The sequence below is a fragment of the Zosterops lateralis genome (genome assembly GCF_965231275.1).
Source record: "Zosterops lateralis genome assembly, chromosome: 1".
NCBI classification, from domain to species: domain Eukaryota; kingdom Metazoa; phylum Chordata; class Aves; order Passeriformes; family Zosteropidae; genus Zosterops; species Zosterops lateralis.
The window spans coordinates 149,532,645-149,545,538 of NC_139762.1; the positions used below are offsets into that span (position 1 = coordinate 149,532,645).

At 33.8% G+C, this 12,894-nt stretch overlaps 1 protein-coding gene across 1 annotated transcript in view; it reads left to right on the top strand.

Moving 5' to 3' along the window:
* MROH1 (maestro heat like repeat family member 1) overlaps positions 1–12,894 on the top strand; it is an 87,245-nt gene that overhangs the window by 878 nt on the left and 73,473 nt on the right. Inside the window, exons 2-5 of the mRNA XM_083861517.1 lie at positions 78–1,400; positions 2,429–2,574; positions 8,460–8,591; positions 12,727–12,889. Of these exons, the coding sequence (XP_083717643.1) occupies positions 1,379–1,400; positions 2,429–2,574; positions 8,460–8,591; positions 12,727–12,889 (463 nt within the window). The 5' untranslated portion in view covers positions 78–1,378. The remainder of the gene's footprint in view (positions 1–77; positions 1,401–2,428; positions 2,575–8,459; positions 8,592–12,726; positions 12,890–12,894) is intronic.

Consider the following 12,894-nt stretch of genomic DNA (forward strand, 5'->3'; position numbering starts at 1 on the left):
TGGAGTGGGGGAAAAAAAAATAAAAATTGGGATTTTTTTGGGGGGGAATTTAAGAGGTTTTTTTTCCTGCTTTTCAGGAGCCTCGGGATGAGGAGGATGAAGGAGGGAACCCTTTGGAAACTTCTGGAATTCTCCAAGTTTTCCTGGACTGGCTAAGGCTGGAGTTCCCGCCAGGATTGGGATTTCTGCCTTGATTCCTTCCCTGGAGCGGAGAATTCCCAATTTATTCCCTTAGGAGCAGAGAATTTCTAATTTAATAAAAAAAAAAATCCCATTTAATTCTCATTGAATCAAAAAAAACAGAAATTAATTTCTGTTTAATCTAAGAATTCCCGTTTTATTCCCTTTGGAGCAGAGAATTTCTAATTTAATTCCCATTTATGAAAAAAAAAAAATCCCATTTAATTCTCATGGAATCCAAAAAAAATCCCGTTTAATTCCCATTTAATCAAAGAATTCCCATTGAATTCCCACTGGGAGCAGAGAATTTCTAATTAATTCCATTTAATCAAAGAATTTCCTTTAAGTCCCACTGGGATCAAAAAATTCACATTTAATTCCCATTTAATTAAAGGAAAAAAATTTAATTCCCGTTTAACCAAGAAATTCCTGCTTAATTCCGGGTGGGATCCAAAAATTCCAATGTAATTCCCATTTAACCAAAAAATTCCCGTTAAATTCCCACTGGGATAAAGCCATTCCCGTTGAATTTCAATTGGGATCAAAAAAAAATTCCCCTTTAGTTCCCACTGGGATCAGAAAGATTCTCATTGAATTCCCATTGAATTAAAAAAAAATCCCATTGAATTCCCAGTGGGATCAAAAAATTCCCATTGAAATCCTATTTCATTAAAAAAACACATTAAATTCCCATTTAATTAAAATTCCCATTAAATGTTCATTTAATTTAAAAAAAATCCCATTAAATTTCCATTTAATTTTAAAAAATCCCTTTTAATCTCAACTGGGATCAAAAATTCCCATTAAATTCCCCCTTAATTTTAAAAAAATTCCCATTGAATTCCCATTTAATTTTAAAAAAAATTCTCATTAAATTCCCATTTAATTTAAAAAAAAACCCCATTTATTTATAAAAAAATTCCCATTAAATTCCAATTTAATTTTAAAAATCCATTTAATTTCCCATTTAATAAAAAAAATCCCTTTTAATTCCAGCCGAGATCAAAAGCTTCCCATCAAATTCTCATTTAATTAAAAGAAAATCCCATTAAATTCCCATTTAACCCCAAAATTCCCATTTTACTCCCGATTTTCCTGGGAATTCTGAGCCCTCTGTGTGTAGGGGGTAAAAAATTCCCCAATTTCCTGAGGATTTTGGGGCTCGTGCCCTTGGTGGACGAAGCTGGAGACGAGGAGCATGATGGAGTCACGGCTCCGGCGTGAGTGAAATCGGGGAACTCCTGAAATTCCCCATGGAATTCTTGGCAATTCCCAAATTTCTCAAGGAGAAATATGGGGAAAAGGGGGAAAAAATGAGGAAAAAGTGGAAAAATGTGGTTAAAAAAGGGAAAAATATGGGGAAAAATTGGAAAAAATATGGGGGGGAAAAGGGGGAAAAATGAGGAAAAAGTGGAAAAATATGGTTAAAAAAATAGGGAAAAATATGGGGAAAAATTGGAAAAAATATGGGGGGGAAAAGGGGGAAAATGAGGGAAAAGTGGAAAAATATGGTTAAAAAAATAGGGAAAAATAGGGGAAAAATTGGAAAAAATATGGGGGGAAAAGGGGGAAAAATGAGGGAAAGGGGGAAATTGGAAAAAAGGGGGGGAAAAGGCAGAAAAAAAAATAAAATATGGGGAAAAGTGGGAAAAAATGGGGGAAATGGGAGAAAATGTGAAAAAAGGGGGAAAAGGGGGGAATGGAGGGAAAATGGGAAAAATATGTGAAAAAGAGGGGAAAAATAGGGGAGAAAGGGTGGAAAATTGGAAAAATGGTGGAAAAAAGGGGGAAATGGGAAAAAGGTGAGGACAAGGGGGAAAAAAAGAAAATATGGGGAAAAGTGGGAGAAAATAGGGGAGAATGGGAAAAATATGGGGAAAAGGGGAAAACGGGAGAAAAATGGGGAAAAAGGGGGAAAGAAAGGGGAGAAAAGGGGAAAATATGGAGAAAGACGGGGCAAAAGTGGGGGGAAAGAGAAAAAAGGGGGGAAGCAAAAAAAAAGGTGAAAAATAGGGGAAAAGGGGAATGAAAGGGGGAAAAATGGGAAAAAAGGGGGGGAAAGGGAAAGAAGGGAAAAAAATAGAGAAAATATGGGGAAAAAATAGGAAAATGGGAAAAAAAAAATGGGAAAAATGGGGGAGAAATAGGAAAAAAAATGAGAAAAAAAGGGGGGAAAAAGTAAAAAAAAAAGGTTAAAAATGAGGAAAAAAAGTGGAAAAAAATGTGGGAAAACTCTGGGAATGTCCAGGGCTGGCGACGACGCTGATGGACGCAACGACGGACGCGGATCGGGAGGTGCAGGAGCAGATCCAGGAGTCTCTCTGTGCCCTGGCTGAGGCTGACCCCGAGGAGATCCTGCAGTGCTGCTCCCAGTACCTCCGGCAGCACGACAAGGTGGCCAAGTCCTTCCCACAATTCCCATTACATTTTTTGGGGTGTTTTGGGATTTTTTTTCAATTTTTTTCAAATTTTTTTGGGGGTTTTTTTGGGGTTTTTTCAAATTTTTTTTTTTTTGAATTTTTGGGGAGTTTTTTTTTGGGGATTTTGGGAAATTCTCCAAGATTGGGAAAGGTTTGGAGCTGGGAGGGTGGTTTTTTTTTTTTTTTTTGCCCCTGGGAATTCTTTGAGTTTGGAGGTGTTGTTTTTTTTTTTTTTGCCTGGGAATTGTTGGAATTCTCAGAAATCGGGGAAAGGTTTTGGGAATTCTTGAAGTTCGGGAAGGGTTTGGAATTTCTGGAGTTTGTGAATTTGGGGTTTGGAGTTGGAAATTTCCCAGGAATTTCTGAGAGTTTGGGAAGGGTTTAGAACTTTTGGAATTGGGATTTTCCTGGGAATTCTTGGAATTCCCAGAAATTGAGAAAAGTTTGGAATTCACAGATTTTGGGCTGGATTTGGAGCTTTTGAAGCTGGGATTTTCCTGGGAATTCCCATTCCCCATTTCCCTTTCCTATTCCCATTCCCGTTTTTCGCTTTTTCCCCGTGTTTCCATTCCCTATTCCCAGAATTCCCAGTTTTCCCATCCACATTCCCAAAATTCTGATTCCCATCCCTGTTCTCAGAATTCCCAAAATTCCCATTTTCCCTGTCGATATTCCCAAAATTCTCATTCCCATCCCCATTTCCCAACTCTCAGAATCTCTCAAAATCCCTGATCCTGAAAAGGAAAACCCTCAAAATTGAAGAAAATCCAAAATATTTCCAAAAAATTCCCCCAAAATCCAAAAAAAAAAAATCTCAAAAAATCCGCCCCCAAATTTGAAAAACACTCAAAAAAAATCCCCCAAACAAAAATCCCTCCAAAATTCCAAAAGAAGTCCCCCCAAAAAATTATTCCCCAACGAATTAAAAATAAAATTTGCAAAAAAAAAAATCTCAAAATTCCTAAAATTCCCATTTTCCAGCTCTCAGAATCCCCGATCCGGAAAAGAAAATGCCTCAAGAAAAAGAAAAATCTGCAAAAAATAATTTAAAAAACCCTCAAAATCCTCCAAAATTTCCCAGTTTTTCCCATTTTTTCCCCAAATTCCTGATGTTTCACAGACTTTTCTCCAGATGGCCTATCCCTGTTGAGCTGTAATCCTGCTGTCCATGGCCTAATTTCCCGTTTTTCCCATTCCTAAATCCCCCCAAGAATCCCCAAAAATTTCCCAAAAATCCCCCCAAAAATTCCCAAAAAATTCCTCCGAAAATTCCCCAAAAATTCGCAAAAAATTCCCCAAAAATTCCAAAAAATTGGCAAAAAAATTGAGAAAAAAAAAATATATATAAAAAGAGAAATCCTCCAAAATTTCAAAACACCTAAAAACAAATCGCCAAAAATTCTCTAAAAAATCCAAAAAGTTTCCCAAATATCCCACAAAATTCTAAAAAATCCCCAAAATTCTTCAAAATTTCCCAATTTCTCCAGCTGCCCCGTCCCTATCGCTCAGTGATTCCACTGTCCGTGGGCTCGCTGCTCTGCAACATTCCCATTTTTCCCATTCCCAAAAATCCCAAAATTTCCCATTTTTCCGCTATCTATAGTCCCAAAATCCCCCAAATTTCCATTGCCCGACTCTGAGAATCCCCCAAAATCAAAATAAAAAAAAAAAAAAAGAAAAATCCCCCAAAATTGTAAAAAAAAAAAAAAAAAAAATCCCAAAAAAATCCCCAAAAAATCCCCACAAAACCCCCAAAACGCCAAAGGAATCCCCCCCAAAAATCCCAAAATTTCCCATTTTTCCGCTATCTATATTCCCAAAATTCCCCAAATTTCCATTGCCCGACTCTGACAATCCCCCAAAATCAAAATAAAAAAAAAAAAGAAAAATCCCCCAAAATTGTAAAGAAATAAAAAAAAAATCTCAAAAAAATCCCCAAAAAATCCCCCAAAAAATCCCAAAATTTCCCATTTTTCCTCTATCTCTATTCCCAAAATTCCCCAAATTTCCATTGCCCAACTCTGAGAATCCCCCAAAATCAAAATAAAAGAAAAATCCCTCAAAATTGTAAAGAAATCAAAAAAATCCCCTAAAAATCCCCAAAATGCCAAAAGGAATCCCCCCCAAAAATCCCCAAATTTCCCATTTTTCCGCTATCTCTATTCCCAAAATCCCCCAAATTTCCATTGCCCGACTCTGAGAATCCCCCAAAATCAAAATAAAAAAAAAAAAAAAGAAAAATCCCCCAAAATTGTAAATAAATCAAAAAAAATCCCCCAAAAAATACCCCAAAAATCCCCAAATTTCCCATTTTTCCGCTATCTCTATTCCCAAAATTCCCCAAATTTCCATTGCCCAACTCTGAGAATCCCCCAAAATAAAAAAAAAAAAAAGAAAAAAAAAAAAAAAGAAAAATCCCCTCAAAATTGTAAAGAAATCAAAAAAAAATCCCAAAAAAATCCCCCAAAAATCCCCAAAATGCCAAAGGAATCCCCCCCAAAAATCCCAAAAAATCCCCAAATTTCCCATTTTTCCACTATCTATATTCCCAAATTTCCATTGCCCGACTCTGAGAATCCCCCAAAATCAAAATAAAAGAAAAATCCCCCAAAATTGTAAAGAAATCAAAAAAAATCTCCAAAAAAATCCCCGCAAAAATCCCCAAAATGCCAAAAGGAATCCCCCCCAAAAATCCCAAAATTTCCCATTTTTCCTCTATCTATATTCCCAAAATTCCCCAAATTTCCATTGCCCGACTCTGAGAATCCCCCAAAATCAAAATAAAAGAAAAAAAAGAAAAAAAAAAAATCCCCCAAAATTGTAAAGAAATCAAAAAAAAAATCCCCCAAAAAAATCTCCCCCAAAAATCCCCAAAATGCCAAAAGGAATCCCCCCCAAAAATCCCAAAATTTCCCATTTTTCCGCTATCTCTATTCCCAAAATCCCCCAAATTTCCATTGCCCAACTCTGAGAATCCCCCAAAATCAAAATAAAAAAAAAAAAAAAAGAAAAATCCCCCAAAATTGTAAAGAAATAAAAAAAAAATCTCAAAAAAAATCCAAAAAAAATCAAAAAAAAATCCCCAAAAATCTCCCCAAATTTCCCAGTTTTTCCCAATTTTTCCCCAAATTCCCCCGATTTCCATCTCCAGCTGCCGTTCCCGTACCGAGTGATGATCCTGCTGTCCATGGCCTAAATTCCTGTTTTTCCCATTCCTAAATCCCCCCAAGAATCCCCAAAAATCCCCCCCAAAATCCCAAAAAATTCCTCCAAAAAATCCCCAAAAATTCTCAAAAAATTCCCCAAAAATTCCAAAAAATTGGCAAAAAAATTGAGAAAAAAAAAAATACATATAAAAAGAGAAATCCTCCAAAATTTCAAAACACCTAAAAACAAATCGCCAAAAATTCTGTAAAAAATCCAAAAAGTTTCCCAAATATCCCACAAAATTCTAAAAAATCCCCAAAATTCTTCAAAATTTCCCAATTTCTCCAGCTGCCCTGTCCTTATTGCTCAGTGATTCCACTGTCCGTGGGCTCGCTGCTCTGCAACATTCCCATTTTTCCCATTCCCAAAAATCCCCAAATTTCCCATTTTTCCGCTATCTCTATTCCCAAAATCCCCCAAATTTCCATTGCCCAACTCTGAGAATCCCCCAAAATCAAAATTAAAAAAAAAAAAAAAGAAAAATCCCCCAAAATTGTAAAGAAATCAAAAAAAAATCCCAAAAAAATCCCCCAAAAATCCCCAAAATGCCAAAGGAATCCCCCCCAAAAATCCCAAAAAATCCCCAAATTTCCCATTTTTCCACTATCTATATTCCCAAATTTCCATTGCCCGACTCTGAGAATCCCCCAAAATCAAAATAAAAGAAAAATCCCTCAAAATTGTAAAGAAATCAAAAAAAATCTCCAAAAAAATCCCCGCAAAAATCCCCAAAATGCCAAAAGGAATCCCCCCAAAAATCCCCAAATTTCCCATTTTTCCTCTATCTATATTCCCAAAATTCCCCAAATTTCCATTGCCCGACTCTGAGAATCCCCCAAAATCAAAATAAAAGAAAAATCCCCCAAAATTGTAAAGAAATCAAAAAAAAAATCCCCCAAAAAAATCTCCCCCAAAAATCCCCAAAATGCCAAAAGGAATCCCCCCCAAAAATCCCCAAATTTCCCATTTTTCCGCTCTCTATATTCCCAAAATTCCCCAAATTTCCATTGCCCAACTCTGAGAATCCCCCAAAATCAAAATAAAAAAAAAAAAAAAGAAAAATCCCCCAAAATTGTAAAGAAATAAAAAAAAAATCTCAAAAAAATCCCCAAAAAATCCCCCAAAAAATCCCAAAATTTCCCATTTTTCCTCTATCTATATTCCCAAAATCCCCCAAATTTCCATTGCCCGACTCTGAGAATCCCCCAAAATCAAAATAAAAGAAAAATCCCCCAAAATTGTAAAGAAATCAAAAAAAATCTCAAAAAAAATCCCCCAAAAATCCCCAAAATGCCAAAGGAATCCCCCAAAAAAATCCCAAAAAATGTGCCCAGAATCCCTCAAAGAACTCCCCCAAAAATCTCCCCAAATTTCCCAATTTTTCCCCGGATTGTCCCAATTTCCATGTCCAGCTGCCGTTCCCGTTCCGAGCGGTGATCCTGCTGTCCATGGGCTCGCTGCTCTGCAACATTCCCATTTTTCCCATTCCCAGAAATCCCCAAATTTCCCATTTTTCCACTATCTATATTCCCAAATTTCCATTGCCCAACTCTGACAATCCCCCAAAATCAAAATAAAAAAAAAAAAAAAAGAAAAATCCCCTAAAATTGTAAAGAAATCAAAAAAATCCCCCAAAAAAATCCCCCACAAAACCCCCAAAACGCCAAAGGAATCCCCCCCAAAAATCCCAAAAAATCCCCAAATTTCCCATTTTTCCACTATCGATATTCCCAAATTTCCATTGCCCGACTCTGAGAATCCCCCAAAATCAAAATAAAAGAAAAATCCCTCAAAATTGTAAAAAAATCAAAAAAAAATCTCAAAAAAAATCCCCAAAAAAATCCCCAAAAATCCCAAAAAATCCCCCAAAAATCCCCGAAAATTTCCCATTTTTTCCCAATTTTTCCGCGGATTCTCCCGATTTCCATGTCCAGCTGCCGTTCCCGTTCCGGGCGGTGATCCTGCTGTCCATGGGCTCTGTGCTCTGCAACATTCCCATTTTTCCCATTCCCAGAAATCCCCAAATTTCCCATTTTTCCACTATCTATATTCCCAAATTTCCATTGCCCAACTCTGAGAATCCCCCAAAATCAAAAAAAAAAAAAAAAAAAAAAGAAAAATCCCCTAAAATTGTAAAAAAATAAAAAAAAATCCCAAAAAAATCCCCCAAAAATCCCCCAAATGCCAAAGGAATCCCCCCCAAAAATCCCAAAAAATCCCCAAATTTCCCATTTTTCCGCTATCTATATTCCCAAATTTCCATTGCCCAACTCTGAGAATCCCCCAAAATCAAAATAAAAGAAAAATCCCTCAAAATTGTAAAGAAATCAAAAAAAAATCCCCCAAAAAATACCCGCAAAACCCCCAAAACGCCAAAGGAATCCCCCCCAAAAATCCCAAAATTTCCCATTTTTCCACTATCTCTATTCCCAAAATTCCCCAAATTTCCATTGCCCAACTCTGACAATCCCCCAAAATCAAAATAAAAAAAAAAAAAAGAAAAATCCCCCAAAATTGTAAAGAAATAAAAAAAAAATCCCCCAAAAATCCCCAAAAAAATCCAAAAAAATCCCAAAAAATCCCCCAAAAATCCCCGAAAATTTCCCATTTTTTCCCAATTTTTCCCTGGATTCTCCCGATTTCCATGTCCAGCTGCCGTTCCCGTTCCGGGCGGTGATCCTGCTGTCCATGGGCTCGGTGCTCCGCACTCACCTCCCGCAGCTCGGCAAGTCCTCGGCGTCGTCCCTCATCGCTTTGGCCTCCCAGGAAATGACCAAAGCCAAGGTAAAACTGGGAATTTTCCACCAGAATTCCAGAAGATTTGGGAAATTCGGGAATTTTTGGAGGTTTGGGGTTTTTTGGGATTTTTTAGGGGGATTTCTGGACGATTTTTTTGTAAGTTTTGGGATTTTTTCGTGATTTTTAGGAGGATTTTTTTGTAATTTTGGGGGATTTTTTGGGGGGATTTTTTTTTTGAGACTTGTGGGAATTTTTGGAGAATTTGTTTGGAGATTTTTTTTCAGAAATTTTTGAGATTTTTTTGAGAATTTTTTGAGATTTTTTTCAGAAATTTTTGAGATTTTTTTGAGAATTTTTTTGAGATTTTTTTTTTAAATTTTTGAGGAGGTTTTATTGTGTTTTGGGGGACGATTTTGAAGGGATTTTTTGGGAATTTTGGGGGATTTTTTTGGGATTGCTTTGGCCTCCCAGGAAATGACCAAAGCCAAGGTAAAACTGGGAATTTTCAACCAGAATTCCAGAAGATTTGGGAAATTCGGGAATTTTTGGAGATTTGGGGGTTTTTTAGGATTTTTTGGGGGGATTTCTGGACGATTTTTTTGTAAGTTTTGGGATTTTTTCCTGATTTTTAGGAGGATTTTTTTTGTAATTTTGGGGGATTTTTTGGGGGGATTTTTTTTTTGAGACTTGTGGGAATTTTTGGAGAATCTGTTTTGGAGATTTTTTTTCAGAAATTTTTGAGATTTTTTTGAGAATTTTTTGAGATTTTTTTTCAGAAATTTTTGAGATTTTTTTGAGATTTTTTTCAGAAATTTTTGAGATTTTTTTGAGATTTTTTTGAGATTTTTTTTGAGATTTTTTTTAAATTTTTGAGGAGGTTTTTTTGTATTTTTTGAAGGGATTTTTTGGGAATTTTGGGGGATTTTTTTGGGATCGCTTTGGCCTCCCAGGAAATGACCAAAGCCAAGGTAAAACTGGGAATTTTCGACCAGAATTCCAGAAGATTTGGGAAATACAGGGATTTTTGGAGGTTTGGGGACTTTGGAGAAGTTTGGGGGATTTTTATTTTATTTTATTTTATTTTTTTTGCTATTTTTTCAATTTTCGCGGAGTTTTTTTGAATTTGGGGGGATTTTTTAGAGGATTTTTTTGAGACTTGTGGGAATTTTTGGAGAATCTGTTTGGAGATTTTTTTTTCAGAAATTTTTGAGATTTTTTTGAGAATTTTTTGAGAATTTTTTTTTTAATTTTTGAGGAGTTTTTTTTTTATTTTGGGGGGAATTTTGAAGGGATTTTTTGGGAATTTTGGGGGATTTTTTTGGGATTGCTTTGGCCTCCCAGGAAATGACCAAAGCCAAGGTAAAACTGGGAATTTTCCACCAGAATTCCAGAAGATTTGGGAAATTCGGGAATTTTTGGAGATTTGGGGGTTTTTTAGGATTTTTTAGGGGGATTTCTGGACGATTTTTTTGTAAGTTTTGGGATTTTTTCGTGATTTTTAGGAGGATTTTTTTTTGTAATTTTGGGGGATTTTTTGGGGGGATTTTTTTTTTTGAGACTTGTGGGAATTTTTGGAGAATCTGTTTGGAGATTTTTTTTCAGAAATTTTTGAGATTTTTTTGAGAATTTTTTGAGATTTTTTTTCAGAAATTTTTGAGATTTTTTTGAGATTTTTTTGAGAAATTTTTTGAGGTTTTTTTGAGATTTTTTTGAGAATTTTTTTGAGATTTTTTTTAAATTTTTGAGGAGGTTTTTTTGTATTTTTTGAAGGGATTTTTTGGGAATTTTGGGGGATTTTTTTGGGATTGCTTTGGCCTCCCAGGAAATGACCAAAGCCAAGGTAAAACTGGGAATTTTCCACCAGAATTCCAGAAGATTTGGGAAATTCGGGAATTTTTGGAGGTTTGGGGTTTTTTGGGATTTTTTAGGGGGATTTCTGGACGATTTTTTGGTAAGTTTTGGGACTTTTTCGTGATTTTTAGGAGGATTTTTTTGTAATTTTGGGGATTTTTTGGGGAATTTTTGGGGATTTTTTAGGGTTTTTGGGAGGGATTTTGGGGGATTTTTTTGAATTTCGGGGGGATTTTCAAGGAATTTTTTGAATTGGGGGGATTTTTATTTTAAAATTTCGGATTTTTTTTAATTTTGGGGAAATTTTTTGGAATTTCTGGGGGATTCTGGGGATTTTTTTTTTAATTTTGGGATTTTCAACTTTTTTTCTAAATTTGGGCGGATTTTTTTTTTTTAATTTGTGAGGAATGTTTTGGAAATTTTTGGGGGAATTTTTTGAGGGATTTTTGGGAAATCTTCGGGGGAATTTTGGAGATTTTTTTTGGGAAATATTTTGAGGGGGAAAATTCTTTTTGATTTTTTTTTTTTTTTAATTTGAGGGAAATTTTTGGGGATTTTTCGGAATTTTTTTGAGGGATTTTGGGGGGATTCATTTTTTTCTTCCAATTTTTTCCTTTTATTTTTTTTTCAATTTTTCCAATTTTTTTTCAATTTTTTTTCCAAATTTTTTCAATTTCTTTCAATTTTTTTTCAAATTTTTTCCTTTTTTTTTCATTTTTTTCCAATTTTTTTTCAAATTTTTTTCCAAGTTTTTTCAATTTTTTTCAATTTTTTTCAAATTTTTTCCTTTTTTTTTCAACTTTTTCCAATTTTTTTTTCAATTTTTTTCCAAATTTTTTCAATTTTTTTCAAATTTTTTTCAAATTTTTTTCAATTTTTTTCAAATTTTTTCCGATTCTTTTCCAAATTCTTTGAATTTTTGAGGAGCTTTTTTTTTTAATTTTTTAATTATTTTTTTTTAATTTGGGGGGGATTTTTTTGGTGGGAGTATATTTTTGGGATTTTTTTTTGGGTTTTTTTAAGTTTTGCAAATTTTTTTTTTTTTTTTTTTGAAATTGAGGGAAATTTTGGGGGGTTTTTCAGGATTTTTTTGAGGGATTTTGGGGGAGATTCTTTTTTTTTTTTTTTTTCAATTTTTTCCTTTTTTTTTTTTAATTTTTTCCAATTTTTTTTTTCAAATTTTTTTCCAAATTTTTTCAATTTTTTTCAATTTTTTTCAAATTTTTTCCTTTTCTTTTTTTCAACTTTTTTTCAATTTTTTTTCCAAATTTTTTCCAAATTTTTTTCAATTTTTTTCAATTTTTTTCAATATTTTTCAAATTTTTTCCTTTTTTTTCAATTTTTTCCAATTTTTTTTTCAAATTTTTTTTTCAAATTTTTTCAATTTTTTCAATTTTTTTCAAATTTTTTCCTTTTTTTTTCAACTTTTTCCAATTTTTTTTTCAATTTTTCTTCCAAATTTTTTTCAATTTTTTTCGAATTTTTTCAAATATTTTTCAAATTTTTTTTTCAATTTTTATTCAAATTTTTTTCCGATTCTTTTCCAAATTCTTTGAATTTTTGAGGAGCTTTTTTTTTTATTTTTTTAATTTTTTTTTTAATTTGGGGGGGATTTTTTTGGTGGGAGTATATTTTTGGGATTTTTTTTTTTTAAGTTTTGCAAATTTTTTTTTTTTTTTTTTTTTTGAAATTGAGGGAAATTTTGGGGGGTTTTTCAGGATTTCTTTGAGGGATTTTGGGGGGGTCATTTTTTTTTTTTCAATTTTTTTCCTTTTTTCCAATTTTTTCCAATTTTTTTTTCAATTTTTTTTCCAAGTTTTTTCAATTTTTTCAATTTTTTTCAAATTTTTTTTCAAAATTTTATTTCAATTTTTTTCAAATTTTTTTCCGATTCTTTTCCAAATTCTTTGAATTTTTGAGGAGCTTTTTTTTTTTAATTTTTTAATTTTTTTTTAATTTGGGGGGGATTTTTTTGGTGGGAGTATATTTTTGGTGGGTTTTTTTTTTTGGTTTTTTTGGGTTTTTTTGTTTTGTTTTGGGGTTTTTTGGGGTTTTTTTTTGGTTTTTTGGGGGTTTTTTGGAGGTTTTTTTGGGTTTTTTTTTGGTTTTTTGTGGGGTTTTTTTTTGTTGTTGTTTTTTTGGGGTTTTTTTGTTGTTTTTTTTTTTTGTTTGTTTGTTTGTTTGTTTTTTTGTTTTTGGTTTTTTTGGGTTTTTTTGTTTTTTTTTTTAAGTTTTGCAATTTTTTTTTTTTTTTTCCGGAACTTTGGGAATTTCTATTTGGATTTTTTTTTTTTTTTTTAAATTAAATTTTGGATTTAAAATCCCCCAGGATCCCATCCCGGAGTGGCAGGAGGCCGCCAGCGACGTCCTGGTGGAACTGGGGAAACGATTCCTCAACAAAGTCATGGAAGAAATCCTGGGGAAATTCCAGCCGGGAATTCTGCCCCATCCCTTTGTGCTCCGCACCTTCGCCAACCTGGCCACGGCCAACGGTCAG